This window comes from Prosopis cineraria, unplaced genomic scaffold, assembly GCF_029017545.1.
Source record: "Prosopis cineraria cultivar Desert tree isolate PC_DT_omini unplaced genomic scaffold, ASM2901754v1 PC3, whole genome shotgun sequence".
NCBI lineage: Eukaryota > Viridiplantae > Streptophyta > Magnoliopsida > Fabales > Fabaceae > Prosopis > Prosopis cineraria.
In genome coordinates this window covers 4001373-4015781 of record NW_026555334.1, presented here as the reverse complement: position 1 = coordinate 4015781, position 14409 = coordinate 4001373, and the positions used below count along the sequence as shown (strand labels likewise).

Sequence of the window (14409 nt, the reverse complement as noted above, 5' to 3'; positions counted from 1 at the left end):
CGGTCATCAAACAAAACGAAAGAAGAAATTGAACTCACATAACAGAGCGGAGGCGAAGGGATTTCAGGAATCCGAAATTGGCAGAGTCAGGAAACCCCGCCCTGAAAATGCCATTATCAACCATGGCGAAGTTCAGAGGCGGCACGAATATCTCTTCCTCGTCTTTATCGACATCAAACCCATTAGCAATAGCAGAATTTGGCGACTGAAGACCATCGGAGAAGCTGACGAGGATTCAGAGGCATGTTTTCGGTGAAGATCTCTCCGTTTGAGGTCTCCAGCTTCATATTCTGAGAACTTAAAAGCGTGAACAGGGAAAGAGAGAAAGAGAAAATTAGTGAAGGAGGATTCAGGGAATCAGGAGTGTCGAAGAAGATCTACCTGATACGTTGTATCTCGCTTGAGGTGGCTTGATATATATAGTTCCTGAGAGAATGCTGCAAAGCGAAAGGATCTTCGTACAGAAAAAGGAACAACAGGAATATGCTCCGACCGGAAAACCACTTGGAAAATTACCAAACAACAACGACAATAATGATAATAATAATAACAACAACAACAATAATAATAACGAGTTTGCCAAACAAAATATATTAATTGTAATAATAGTAAACTTATAGATAATTGCTGCATCTTTCAATCAAAAATATAAACATCTCTTAACAATAAATTTTAAAATATACTTGATACACCACATTATCTATTATTACATCTTTTAACGAGAAATTAAATATACTCAATACATCATGTCACCTATTGTGACCCATAAAATTGAATCAATTTATAAAATAAATTTTATGTATCATTACTTTTAATTAATTTATTTTTATAATAGAACACCTATTTAATTTATTATATTTTTTTTACTATTATTAATGTCATAATCAATTTAAATTTAATATAATTTGAATGCTAGGTTTTTGTTGTAAATTTATATTGCTTTCCCTTATTAATATTAATTCTAATATATGATGAGTAAAAAGAAAGTCATAAATTCAAAAATATAAGAATCTAGGTTAATAAATATAAAAGATAAAATAAAATTTTTTAATAAATATTAAGTTACTTATATTTTAAATAAAATATTTATATTTGGATCGGAAAGAAAACACTTTATAATTTTATTTTTTAAAATCATAAATATAAATTTTTGAAAATATATTTCATACAACATAACATTATTGGTGAAACATTAAACAGAGTGAGAAAATATAATAAGGAGGAAAGGGTAACATTAAAAAAATATAATTAATGAAAATTAATCACTTTAAAAATATCTTATAAATAAAAAAAGAGGGAGTATTTTTTTTGGTAAAAGTGCACTTCAACCCTTTAAATTTTATAAAATTTTTTTTGATCTACTAACTCAAATATAGTCAGTTTCATTAATCAAAAAAATATTGACATTGAACCTTTAAATTGAACAAAATATTCTTAAATATTGCATATTAAATTTAGCTTCTTTTAGAAACAACAATAATTGATAAAAAATTATCATTGGAGATTAATAATGATAGAATTAAAAAATTATAAATATACTTTATGAAATTAAAGAATGATAATAAAAGCTTACGCAAAAGTTTGAAAGTTATATATTTTTAGATGAAAGGTTCATTCAGTACCTTTACATTTAACTTTTAAAAAGTATTTTTAACAAGTTTTGAAAGTTAAAAATTGTTTGGATAAAAAAAAGGTGATGAAAGTACTTTTATGAATGTGCTTTAAGAAAGTCAATAAATGTGGATTTATACAACTTGATTTTCTTAACTTTTAAGATGTGCTTTTCAAATGTGATTCATTAATTTATGATATGACCTTGCTCCCCTAATTTTTATATAAAAAAATTGCAAGTAATTTTTGACAAATCATATATATAAATAACCAAACACACTTATTGTAAATGTGTGTTAAGATGGGGGTTAAAATGTGGATTTATAAACTCTATTTTTTTTTGATGAATTTAAAATTACAAATGATAGTTTAAATTATACCTACTTTTATAAATGATCATAATACGCTTATTACTTTTTAATTTTTTTCAATATTAAACTATATATTTTTTAGTTGTATTATTTAACATATTAAATTTTATGTTATTTAAAAAAATTTTCATTTTAAAATATTTTTAATATATCATATTTATATAACAAAAATTATCAATTTTTATAAATCAATGTCTTTTTTATCATTATATTTTTAAAGTACATTTTAAAAACACAAATTTTTATTAATTCAAATAACTTTTAATTTATTAAATTAACTTTTAAAAAATTATATCTAAACACAAATTTTGATATAATAACTGATTTTTATTAAATTAATTTTTATTAAATAAATTTTTATTAATTTAATTTTTTAATAAAGTGAAAATCAAACACATAAGAAATTTCTACTTTTACCTTTTGTTATATAATAATTAAAATTAAAATATGCTCTGGACTAGGGGCCAATTGCTGAAAGTTCAGAGTCTGGCGTAAAGATAAAGAACAACAGGAATATGCTCCCGATCCCAAACCACCAAGAAGATTATCGACCACAAACGGCAGCAATAATAACAATATCTTACATCTATTGTTTCTTTAATGTGTGTTTTGAACTTTTAATTTAACATAAAATTTTATTTTAATCTCTTTAATTTATAAAAAAATTCAGTTTTTTAATTCTAACATTATGGGTCTCATTAACAAAAATACCAAAATTAAGATTATAAATATTAATAAAATATTCTTAAATATTAACATATTAAATTTAATGTTTAAATACAATAATTGTTAGTAAAAAATCATCATTTAAAATTAAGAGTATTAAAATTAAAGAATTAAAAGGATACTTTATAAAATTAAGATATTATAATGAAAACTTATATAACGTTATTGATTAAATGTGCGTTTTCATCTTATTATAATTTTTTTATGTTTTATGTGTTAGCTTCTAAAATTATACTACTAAGTTACGGCATTCCCCCACCCCCCCAACCTCATTAGGTGCAGGTACCACGTTAACAAGGTCATGTTTCGTATGTTTGGCTGATTGATGGTAGATCCAATAAGGGAAAAAAGGGAAATAAAAAAAAAGATTTTTTTTTTAAATTCTCTTCTTTTATCTATTTCAATTTTTCTCAAAGGGGATTTATCATATCAAACATGACCTAATAACCTGGCAAAATTAAGGAGAATGACAATTGAAGACTATGTAAGGAAATTAATACAAAATAAAAGCATTTGGGCTGTAAATTCTTATGTCTCAGTTGTAAATTCTTAACATTTCAGTTATAAAAAGTCCTTGATATCTTTCAAAAATCCTTATTTGTTATTCTCCCCAATTAGGGCTATATAAAAATATGATTATCCGTCCAACCCAATTCAACCTAAACAAATCCAGTCTGATCTAAAAAATTGATCCAAAAGATTGAAGAGACCAAACTAATATTTCGGGTTGAACAAGACAAGAGACCAAATTTTCAAACCACTTGGTCTGATCAAATTCTATAAAATTATTTTAATATAATTTTAATTATTTTTAACATATTTGAATATTTTGAAATTTGAACGCAATATTTCCTTTATTTATATTTCATCCTTCTATTTAATATAATTTTAATTTAGTTTGTTGTTAAATTATTATTGTAATGTATATTAGATGTGTTGCTGAATTTTGTTAAATGTTGATATTATTGTTGTTAAAGTTATAAATTTGAATCATTTGTATTGTAACTAAAATATTTTTATTGTTGTAGCTGTTAGCAACTGTTATAGATTTTTTTATGATTAGAAATATTTTTATTATCTTAATTGAGTTTATCAGGATGAAACGAATTGTTACTTTTCATATAAAAAAAAGTTAAATGAGTATTAAATTAACAGGATTAATCTTTTAATTCTATGAATCAAATTCAGTCTTATTAATCTTTGAATTATAGTTGGATCAAATTAAATTATGAGTTGGCTAATCTAATTTTTTTTTATAAAAGAGATAAAATTTTGAATTAAGCCAAAGTACACTCTTATCCCATCTATTGTGCAGTCCTATGACCCCAATAGTTATAAATAGGACACTATGAAACAAGAAACCTAATAGTAATATCCAACACTAGAACAACGCTTAGGTGGAACAAGACAGGCGCCGTTGAGGGTTAGAACCAATACATTGTCCGTTCCACGAAAAGAGAAACGACGGAAGATCAGAGCATTGTTCAGTAATTATTGGGCCCAAACAGCAGTGTCAACAGTCTTCCTTTTTCGTTTTCTTTCCAAGGATCTTACCATCTTACACTGCTACTTCCATTTTAAATTATAAAATAATTTTAAAAATATTTTATTATTTTAAAATATAAAAAAATTTAATAAAAATAAAATTTAATTAATAATATTTTTAATATTATTCTTTACATGAAGAGAAAATTAAATAAAAAATATTTTTATAAATTTCTATTTTTATTTTAAAAAAATAAGCTTATAAAGTGTTATTATTAAGCTTTATTATTATGTATAATCTTACTTTAAATTATCTTATAATTTGAGATGGAGTGAGCTGTATTTTTATTTTTTTCTAAAATATTTACTATTTTGAAATGTTTTTTTTTTTTAGTTTTTATTGCTTGCAGTGTTCAATGAATGAGATTTTGTGACTTTTCTTTTTAATATGGGCTTGGATGCCAAGAAAATTGTGGAAATTGGGCTAGGGGCTTCATGAGGAATTTGTCAATATAAAGATATGTGTTATGGGCCAGTGGAGGTGTAGATTTTGTGATTATACTCCTCTAATTTTATTTATAAATTATTTTTAATATATTTTATTAATATTAAAAAAATCTTAAAATTCATTAACTCTATTTTAAAATTTAATAAATTCTCAATATTGCCTCTGTTAAATATACATATTTTAAAAACATATTTTTTCTCTAATATTCAGTAAAGAGTAAAAGAGAAACTTTGTGATAAAAATTTAATGACTTGATTTATAAATAAGATCAAAAAAATTTTTTTTCTCTGTCCTATAAATAGGACCAAAAGGAGTACTCTTTTTTTTTTTTTTCTTCTTGTGATTTCCCTTCCCTTTGAACCTTCTTTTCTGGAATTTCCCTCACGTCTCTGTGACTGGCTTTTCTGAATTCACTAATAACTTTAGCGTGTTTTTAATGCATATTTGTCTTGAGTGTTTATTGAGTACATGGCAAGGAGTAAGCTCCGCCAACAATAAAAAAGAATATCTCTCTTGAGATATTATCACTCCCAACTAAATTACATAATACATGAGGGTTGAGGTTCGAAGTCTTAATCACCTGTCTATCATTTACATTAATTTTAATTGGTGCCTTTTTTTTTTAATAAATCAGATGGTGGTTGCTATGTTCTATATGCAGTAGCCTATTCAGCACAACCCTTGGAATTTTTCCAGGGATTCATGCAAGTGAGAGCTGATCATGATCATTGTCTCATTTTCGTTCCTTAACTATTGTAAGCTTTTATTTTGTTAATCTATATATCTGGCCATCGTTTAATGTTTCGTCTGATAACTTTAATAAAGAACCGACAAGTAAGAGGGTAGTGAATTGATTGAAAGAGTAACGAAGGCCAATTGATAGCCACTTGAAGGAGGCGGGTCCCACAATGCCCCAACCCTCAGCGTTGTGTTGTCACTTTTTTACACGTATCACATTGCTCCCAGCCCTTTATTCATGCTCCGTCTGACTTGTTGCCGATCGTTGTGTTATAAGTGCTGATACTTGTGCCCGTGATTGAGCCCCCTAAAAGAGGGATATTTTTAGGATATTAATATTGCACACTATTCCGGTTGTTATTATCGGGTTTTTTTAGGGAAAAAATAGTTTTTTAATTTTTGATTTTTAATGTAACTCACATGGTATTGCTTACTAATTTAAACTCATTAATCATAACAGAGAATATAATATAAATTTAAAAAAATTTCATTTAAATTGAAATAAGGTCAAAATTTATTCTATTTTTAAACAAAATTAATGATTTAATTATTTTTCCTTAATTTCAGTAGAGTAATTAGAAGTACCTCATAATAGAGGCAGGAAGGTGGAAGTATGTCTTACAAAATGATACTCCAATTATTTTTATATGTAAGAGAAAATAATTATATCATAAACTTAAAAATTAGTTAATTATAATAATTATATCTAAAAATAACAAATAATTAAAATACCATTGTATTTAATCAAAACAAGGCTGCATTAATTGTTTTTTTGTGAATGAAAATTATGAGTTCATAATAAGTAATTTAGGAAAATTATAACAAATATTTATTGAGATATATGATTTTGTTTATAAATAAAAATAAAATAATAAATGATAGTTTTTCTTATATATAAAAATGGAGAGAGTACCTGAACCTTGTAAGCATGTCAAGCTAATTTTGTTCAAAAAGTAAAAGAAAAATTAATTATTTGATTCTTATAATTTTTATACAGTTGTAACTCAATTATTAAACTTCGACTTATTATAATTCAATTTTATAATTTTAACTTTATTGTAACTCAGTCTCTAAATTTTATCTCTTACAATTTAATCTCTGTAATTTTAACCACTTAAATATTGATCTTTGTATTTTAAAAAATAAAATTATAAAGATTAAAAATATTTTAAACTTTTAATATTTCTAATGTTTATAGAGATTAAAAGGGTTTAGTAATTTAAAAAATTAGTAATAAATGTTAACATATTTTAATCTTTATAATTTTATTTTTTAAAATATAAGGACTAATATTGAGTGGTTGAATCTATAAGAACTAAATTGTAAGAGGCAAAGTTGAGGAATTAAATTATAACAAGTCAATATTTAGGAATTTAGTTATAACTAAATCAAAATTATAAAAATCAAATCATTAATATTTTTCAAAAATAAAAGACCTAAGCTAAACTAGTTTTTGCACATTCAGCAACATGTCTAATCCATTTTCAAGCACCTTCTTATAAACAACTTTGTGTTTTGCAATCACAAAACATTGTGGGGTCAAGATATAGAGCTGGTAATATGGGTTGAACTTGTGGGCTCAATCCACCAACTTACAAAAAGATTAAAGAAAATGGGTTTAATTATATGTAGGAAAATTTTGGCTCGCCTTGCATAACTTGAACCCACAGCTGGCTAACCCGCCCCCTTATATTTTTAAAAAAATAAACAAAATAAATAAATAAATAAGGTTAATTTTAAAATAAAGAATTTAAACAAGCATGCATGGAATTGTAATCTAAGTACTTAATAATTTTATATTTATTTAATTCAAGTTTAAATTATGGCAGAAAACAATAAAAACACACTGCTTATGTATTTAAGTAATAATATAATATAATTTGAATGTGATTAAGACAATATTGAATAAAATATTTTATTATACTTTGCTTCATTCATATAATAATTTATTTAAATTATCTTGTTTGCAAAATAATGCTACCTAAGTTAGCAAATAAAAATTAAACATATTTATGAAGTGCTAACCATATATTATATTATTATATAATAGTTAGAGTTTAAATTATCATCATTTTCTTTTAAAAAATTGGCATTTTAAATTGGGGCATCAATATTGTAACAAAAACACCAAAACAGGATGATGAAAAAATGGGATAGACAGAGCATTTATATTAATTCTTATATGTATAATACTAATTAGTCATATAAAATATTAAAGAATGAAATGATCATAAAATTAAATTAGTTTATATTTAAGTGGTGATAGAAATATATTTTAAGTAGAAAGACTCTTATTTTTATTTCAATAATTCATTTTTAAAGGGAATAAATGATTTTTTTACCTTAAAAAAATAATAAAAAGAGATAAATTTATAATTTTAAAAATTATAAAAAAAATTTTACTTGTGGATTGGCCCACTAACCCAACAACCCACTGCGAGTTATGCGTGTTGGCAAAATTCAATCCATGAAGAATGCAAGCCATGCCAACCTATCCCACTAAACCTGCAACCTACTGCATTGTGAGTTGACTTATATTATCAGCTCTATCAAAACACTAGATGGTTACGGCTTGATTATGTTGGCATGTTTGGTCTTGTTTACACACGCTAACACACACATATATGTGTGTGCGTGTAATAATTATAATTTTAATGATTTAGAAGAACATTTTCCTTGTGAAAATTAAAACTAAAGCAGTGGTTGCTCCAGCCAATTTACTAGGCTTAATCCTAGGTAATACCCATCTGATCGTATCAATTAAATTTGATAGGATGTGTTAATGATTTTGTCACACGGTCTTGCTAGTTTGTCATAACATGTAAATCAAAATTTAAATTTTTGTAAGAAAGAGAGAGTGAGAGAGAGAGAGAGAGAGAGAGAGAGATATATATATATATATATATATATATTAAGTACTTAACTATATTTTAAATATGATTACTTTTAATAAGAAAACACAAGTGCATAATAAAAAAAATTACATAAATTAAAAAATATTTTAAAATTATCTCAACTTGTTTTTAGAATTGAATGAAATTTAATAATTGACGCTAGAATCTAACAAATAAGTTTTTATCATAATGTTGAAAGTAGCGTGACAGTTTAACTGGTCATCGATCATCACTCATCACACTTGGGTTAGCTTTATTGAAAAAGGAGTGAGATATATGAAACCAGCTCTCTTCTTATCCCCCATATTCTGAATATAAGTCACGTTTTTAAAAGAATTATAATTCTAAATATAATCATGTTGCATGTCTTTTTTTAGTATTTAATACTTTTGTCTAGAAATACCCTTATAACCTTATTGAATTATCAAAGGATAGAAAGAGTACCCGATTTTTTGAATTGATAGTATTATTAGATGTATACCGGTGAAGATGAAAATTCATTCAATTTTGAGACCAAATATAAAAAACTTGAGACTAGGGAAAAAAAAATCCCCTGATTTAAATTTAAAACAATTATAAAACCTTGCAAGAGTGACATATAAAGCGAGCTGAACGGCTGCTGCCTTCACACTGTCCTGTTTGAAGCAGAGCCACGTCCTCTGGTCACACCAAGCTTTCTGGCTCCTGCGAAACGAACGCAGAGAAAAACAGTTCAATTTTCCATGGAAAATCAAACAGAAACATCAACTAATTATCATAATCTCCCAAACAAAAAGGCGATTTCTTCTTCGTCTTCTCCTGGCTCGTACTTACCTCACGATGGAGTTGAAATGCGAAGTTTCAGATCATACCTTCGATGGATTTATGTGGATCAATCCAACATTTGCAGAGCGGCTCTCTCTTGGTCTCTCTTCTTCTTCTTGGCCTTCGCCGTTCCTCTTCTCTCCCACTTTCTCTTAGCTTGTTCCTCCACCTGCGACGCCGATCACACTCGTCCCTATCATATACCAGTTCAGATTTCTCTCTCCGTCTTGGCGACGCTCTCGTTTCTCAGCCTTTCTCGTTGGGATCGAAAGTATGGAATCCGGAAGTTTCTCTCCATCGATAAAGTCGGCGACGAGAGTCCGAAGATACGGCGTGGCTACGCCGAACAGCTTCAGGTTTGTGTCTCTCTGAACTCTGAGTGTTATTCTGGGAAATCTTTTTGATCTCGTTGCTTCTGGAATCTTCTTCTGGATGAATAAGAACGAACCAGTTTATGTCTACTGGGAAAATACCTCAATTCCACACACAGTTTAATTTGAATACAGTAGATAATACATAGCAGAAAACACCACAGATAAGAGAGGAAAGATTTGGGAAAATTTTACTGTGTTTTTCAAGAAAGCAGAGATAGGAATAGTCTTGTGAGAAAATGCTTCATTCCCACACACAGTACAATTAGATTGCTCTTTGAATCTAAGTGATAATAATACGTACAGAAACTAGGATAAGCGAAGATAGATCAAGGAAAAAAGATAGCGAAAATTGACCCCACTCCATATAATTAATTATTTTCACATCTATTGACAACTGATTTAGAAGAATAACAATACATTTAAAGCCTTGAACTGGTCCTTAAACTAATCATTTAACTTGTCACAGTTGAATGATTGAAATGTGATTTGAAGTGACGTAATAAATTTTAAATAAATTAATATATTTTAAATAATATATATTTAAGACAAAAAATAATCATATAACAACAACAACAAGCCTTTATCTTACTAGGTGGAGATAAAAAATAAATTTTAAACAAAATAATATAGGATAAAAAAATGTAATATCAATTAATATTTCATCATTTTCATTCAAAATATGGATAGTTATTTTATAATTTATAATTTATAATTTCAAAATATTTATATGTATAAATGTAATTTTTTTGCATGAATATATATATATATTTATATATATAATTTATACAATTTATTTTTTTTATTTTTTTTCAATGCTTACTAGGTGTGCGTATTATAGTTTATAAATATGAATTAAAATTTAAAAAATAATAAATAATAAACTTGTTCAACTAGTTTACCCACTTGTTCTATTGGTTTTGACCACTTCAAGATTGATTTGACCAGTTGAACTAGAAAATTTGATCCAATTTTAAAAAATAATAATAATAACTTCATAATTAATAAAAACAGCCGATCATTAAGGGCCCAAAAAGAATTCTATAATACTAAAATTAAAAATTATTTAAACTTATTAACTATAAGACAAATTATAATACAAATTTAAAATTTTTCATTTAAATAGAGATGATAATAAAAGTTTATTCTATTTTCAAATAAAATAATGACTTAATCACATCTTTTACCGAATTAATTAGAACTGTTTTGTAATAAAGATATGAAGGATCATATTTAGTTATTTACATTACTTCCATGACCTAAAATTTCTGAATCCGTCACTAATCCCAACTCGTGCAATGGCTGCAGAAAACCATGAAGCTGATATTGATTTGGGGGCTACCTTGTTTCCTAGCAGAATGTGGGTACAAAATATGGTGGTACAGCACAGGCTCACATGAAATACCATATTATGGTGATATTTACATTAGCAACATCACACTGTGCATGATAGAGTTACTTTCATGGCTATATCGAACCTCAATATTCTTTCTAGTATGTGTCCTCTTTCGTCTCATATGCCACCTTCAAATTCTGAGGTTAGAAGACTTCGCTCAAGTGTTTCAAAAAGAAACAGAAGTTGGGTCCATACTTGTGGAACATCTGACCATGAGAAGAAACTTGAGCATCATCAGTCATCGTTTCAGAGGATTCATCTTGGCTTCTCTGATTTTGGTCACTGCCAGCCAACTCATTTTTCTGCTCCTCACTACAAAAACTGGTGCTGATGTTGATATACTTAAAGCCGGCGAGCTTGTCGTAAGCACTAGTTTTCTCAATCAAAACTTGTATCTGTCTAGTTAGTTTTAGTTTTAATCATTGGGTCTAGGTCAAGTAATTAAAAGGTCCACGAGTAATAATGAATGATTCATAGTTTAAAATTAAATTAATTATAATAATCAAGGGTCTTTGATATTAAAATTCTTACAAATATACTTAAACTGACGAATAGGTTGATTTTTGTAGTTCTTAAAATTACTATTTTTTTAATTTCTCAAGTTAAAATGCATTTTGTTGGCATTTAGCTTAGGTTAAAATGCATTTAGCTTAGGTTAAAATGCATTTTTGTTTTAAAGGTATTTTTGAAGAAGTGCAATGAGCACCCTAACGAAAATTGAGAAAATGATGATAAAATTCATTTAAAATAGATAAATGGCAATTTTATATAAATTATCAAATTGTCTTTGTTGAAAATAAATGATTCACAACTTTTTTTTTATATTTATAACTTTTTTTCTTAAGTTCGTAATAATGCAATAGTAACTCATAACTTTACATGTTAAATTTATTATTTGTTGTTATATTGTTATGAATATGAAAATAAAAGTTACAAATAAAAGAAAAAAAGTTATGAATTATTTATTTTCAATAAAGATAATTTGATAATTTATATAAATTTATTAATGATAAAAAATATTTATGGCCTTTAAGAAAATTATGGCATTCAAGGGACCGAATTGTTATATATATTTTAGAAAGATTTTATTATCATTTTTTAATAAAAATTTAGAGCAATACCTCTGATTTTTTATTATTAGTCACATTTTAAAAGATTTTTTTGGTTCATTGATATAAGTCATTTTTTCTTTTTTCTTTTTAATCTTTGATGTACAATTCTAAAACTATTCTCTAGCAATTTTTTAAAAAATTAAAATATTTTAATTATCAAGAAAAATATTTTCATATATGAAAATACTCTTTTTTAAAATTTAGTAAACATATCTTAATTTTTTTAAAAAAATTGGACGAAAATATCTTTATGAAAATACATATATTGTGGCTTAACCTCGTTTGGGGCCAACTTGGCAATTGTTTTTGGGCCTAGTCAAGCCTTGACGAAAGAGACTAGCTAGGTTGTACCATGCTCATTGGGCATTCATCTTTTTTCCCCAAGGGGTAATCAAACATTTGCAAATTGAAACCTATGTATGAATTTTCTATTTTTGTTGAAATGGTTATTATTCAAACAATTATATAAGTCATTATTAGTTAATTTATTTTTAAAAAATTAGTTAAAATTTTGATTTTTCTGTAAAATTTTATACCTTTCTAATCATGCACTTGAATGGAATAAATATAACATTTTCAAAATATCATTATTAATTACTTGAGTGGAATATAATAAAGTAAGAATGTAATCAAAAAATATATATAAAACTTACTCAAAGATTTATATTTTGAATCAAACTAGACTTCTAAAAAAAACATACCTTGTAATGTAGCTCTATTTTTGTTTGTGTCATGAAAAAATATTGCATGCAGTTAGTCTCAGTTACTCTGGTGAGTGGGCTTTTCATAATGCTGAGAAGTGCCACGAAGATAACACATAAAGCACAATCTGTTGCAAGCCTTGCAGCAAAGTGGCACATGTTTTGCACCATAAACTCATTTGACAACATTGATAATAATAATGGAGAGACACAGCAAGTTGAAGCTTCAACTCAAGCTTTTGCTACATCAAACACTGCTACTTGGGGATCAGATGAAGAGGTTGGAGACGAGGAGGATGAGTTAGATAACACCAAATTGCTTCCTATTTTCACACGTACCATCTCATTTCACAAGAGGCAAGCTTTAGGTAAGTCATTGAATTCGAGGTTTCTATGTAGAGTAGATCACATTGGATCAACATATATGCGTGGGCACGTGTGTGCGTGTTTCTATATCTTTATATACAGAGAGAAGTGATGTTCTGATGTTGAATTTATAACCAAAAATAGAACCTAGTAGTTAATCTACAGATGATATATAAGAAGTGATCTACAAAGAAGTTATGCTCTTTATTTATTGCATGAAGTGTTCTAAAAGATAGGTAGAAAGGAAAAAGTAGAATGACAAATAAGAACCCTTAAAACATATCAAGAATATTTTACAATTGAAACTTCAAGGAAAAAAATTAGGATGTGCATAAATAATAGAAATGTATAAAAGTGATCAGAGAAAGAGAGGTTTATGGTGGGCCAAGCTTGACATGAGAGACTGCACCCACACGCCTCTCCCCTACTCTCTTTCCATGGACATTCATATGAACAGAAGGTCCCATCCTGTCTCTCATAGCTCTGTAGCATTACTATGGGAAGAAAAGGGTTGAGTGGCTTGTAAGTGAAAGTTGGAGGGTTCAATCCTACTTATAATGGCTTTTAGTATATGGCCCTCTAATGAAAAAAAAAAAAAAAAGAAAAAGATTTGAAAATGATATTACATTGCCTTTATTATTAATAAATGTTAATTTTAATTATAGTTGATCAAAAAATTACAGAAAACAATAGCAAAAATTACCAAAAAAAGACCTCAAAACTTTGAAAAAATGGACTAAAGAAATTATAAATTTTTTATATGGTACTTATTTGTAATTTATAAGTTTTTCTCTATAATTTTTAGGTCTTTTTTTTTGTGATTTTATAATCAACTAACTATTAATTTCTATTAAGGGTAAAGATAACATTGCATTGTTCTCAAATGTTGAAGGTAAACTTGCACCAAAAATGAACTTAGAGTCTTAAAATGTTCATGGTCCTATAGTTTAATAGTAAAATTACCTTTTAACCAAAAAAAAAAAATCATCTTGCATTTTGAGTTTTGATGGTGCAATTTTTTTTTGTTGATTTGTGAATATGAATGGATGCAGTGGTGTACATGGAAAACAACAGAGCAGGAATCACAATGTTTGGATTCATGCTTGATAGAATGTGGCTTCATTCCATTTTTGCCATTCAGCTAGCGCTCTGCCTTTCGCTACTCAACAAGACAATTGGTGTTTAGCCATAATCTCTACTTCATACGCTCATATATATGTCTGTGTATGTGTCTGCATGTAACTTTTAATTTGATGCAGGTAGAAAACTTAATCAGGGTAATGTTGATCTTCTCCTTTAGAAGAAAATTTGACCCCATTTCCTTCA

General features: G+C 27.0%; 1 protein-coding gene across 1 annotated transcript; it reads left to right on the top strand.

Annotated features, from left to right (window-relative positions):
* The first annotated feature begins 8934 nt into the window (after window positions 1–8934).
* Window positions 8935–14409, top strand: LOC129306749 (uncharacterized). Its single transcript, XM_054947483.1, has 4 exons — window positions 8935–9493; window positions 10817–11266; window positions 12770–13085; window positions 14136–14409. Exons 1-4 carry the CDS (start codon window positions 9056–9058, stop codon window positions 14267–14269), a joined length of 1338 nt encoding a protein of 445 aa, XP_054803458.1. The 5' UTR covers window positions 8935–9055; the 3' UTR covers window positions 14270–14409.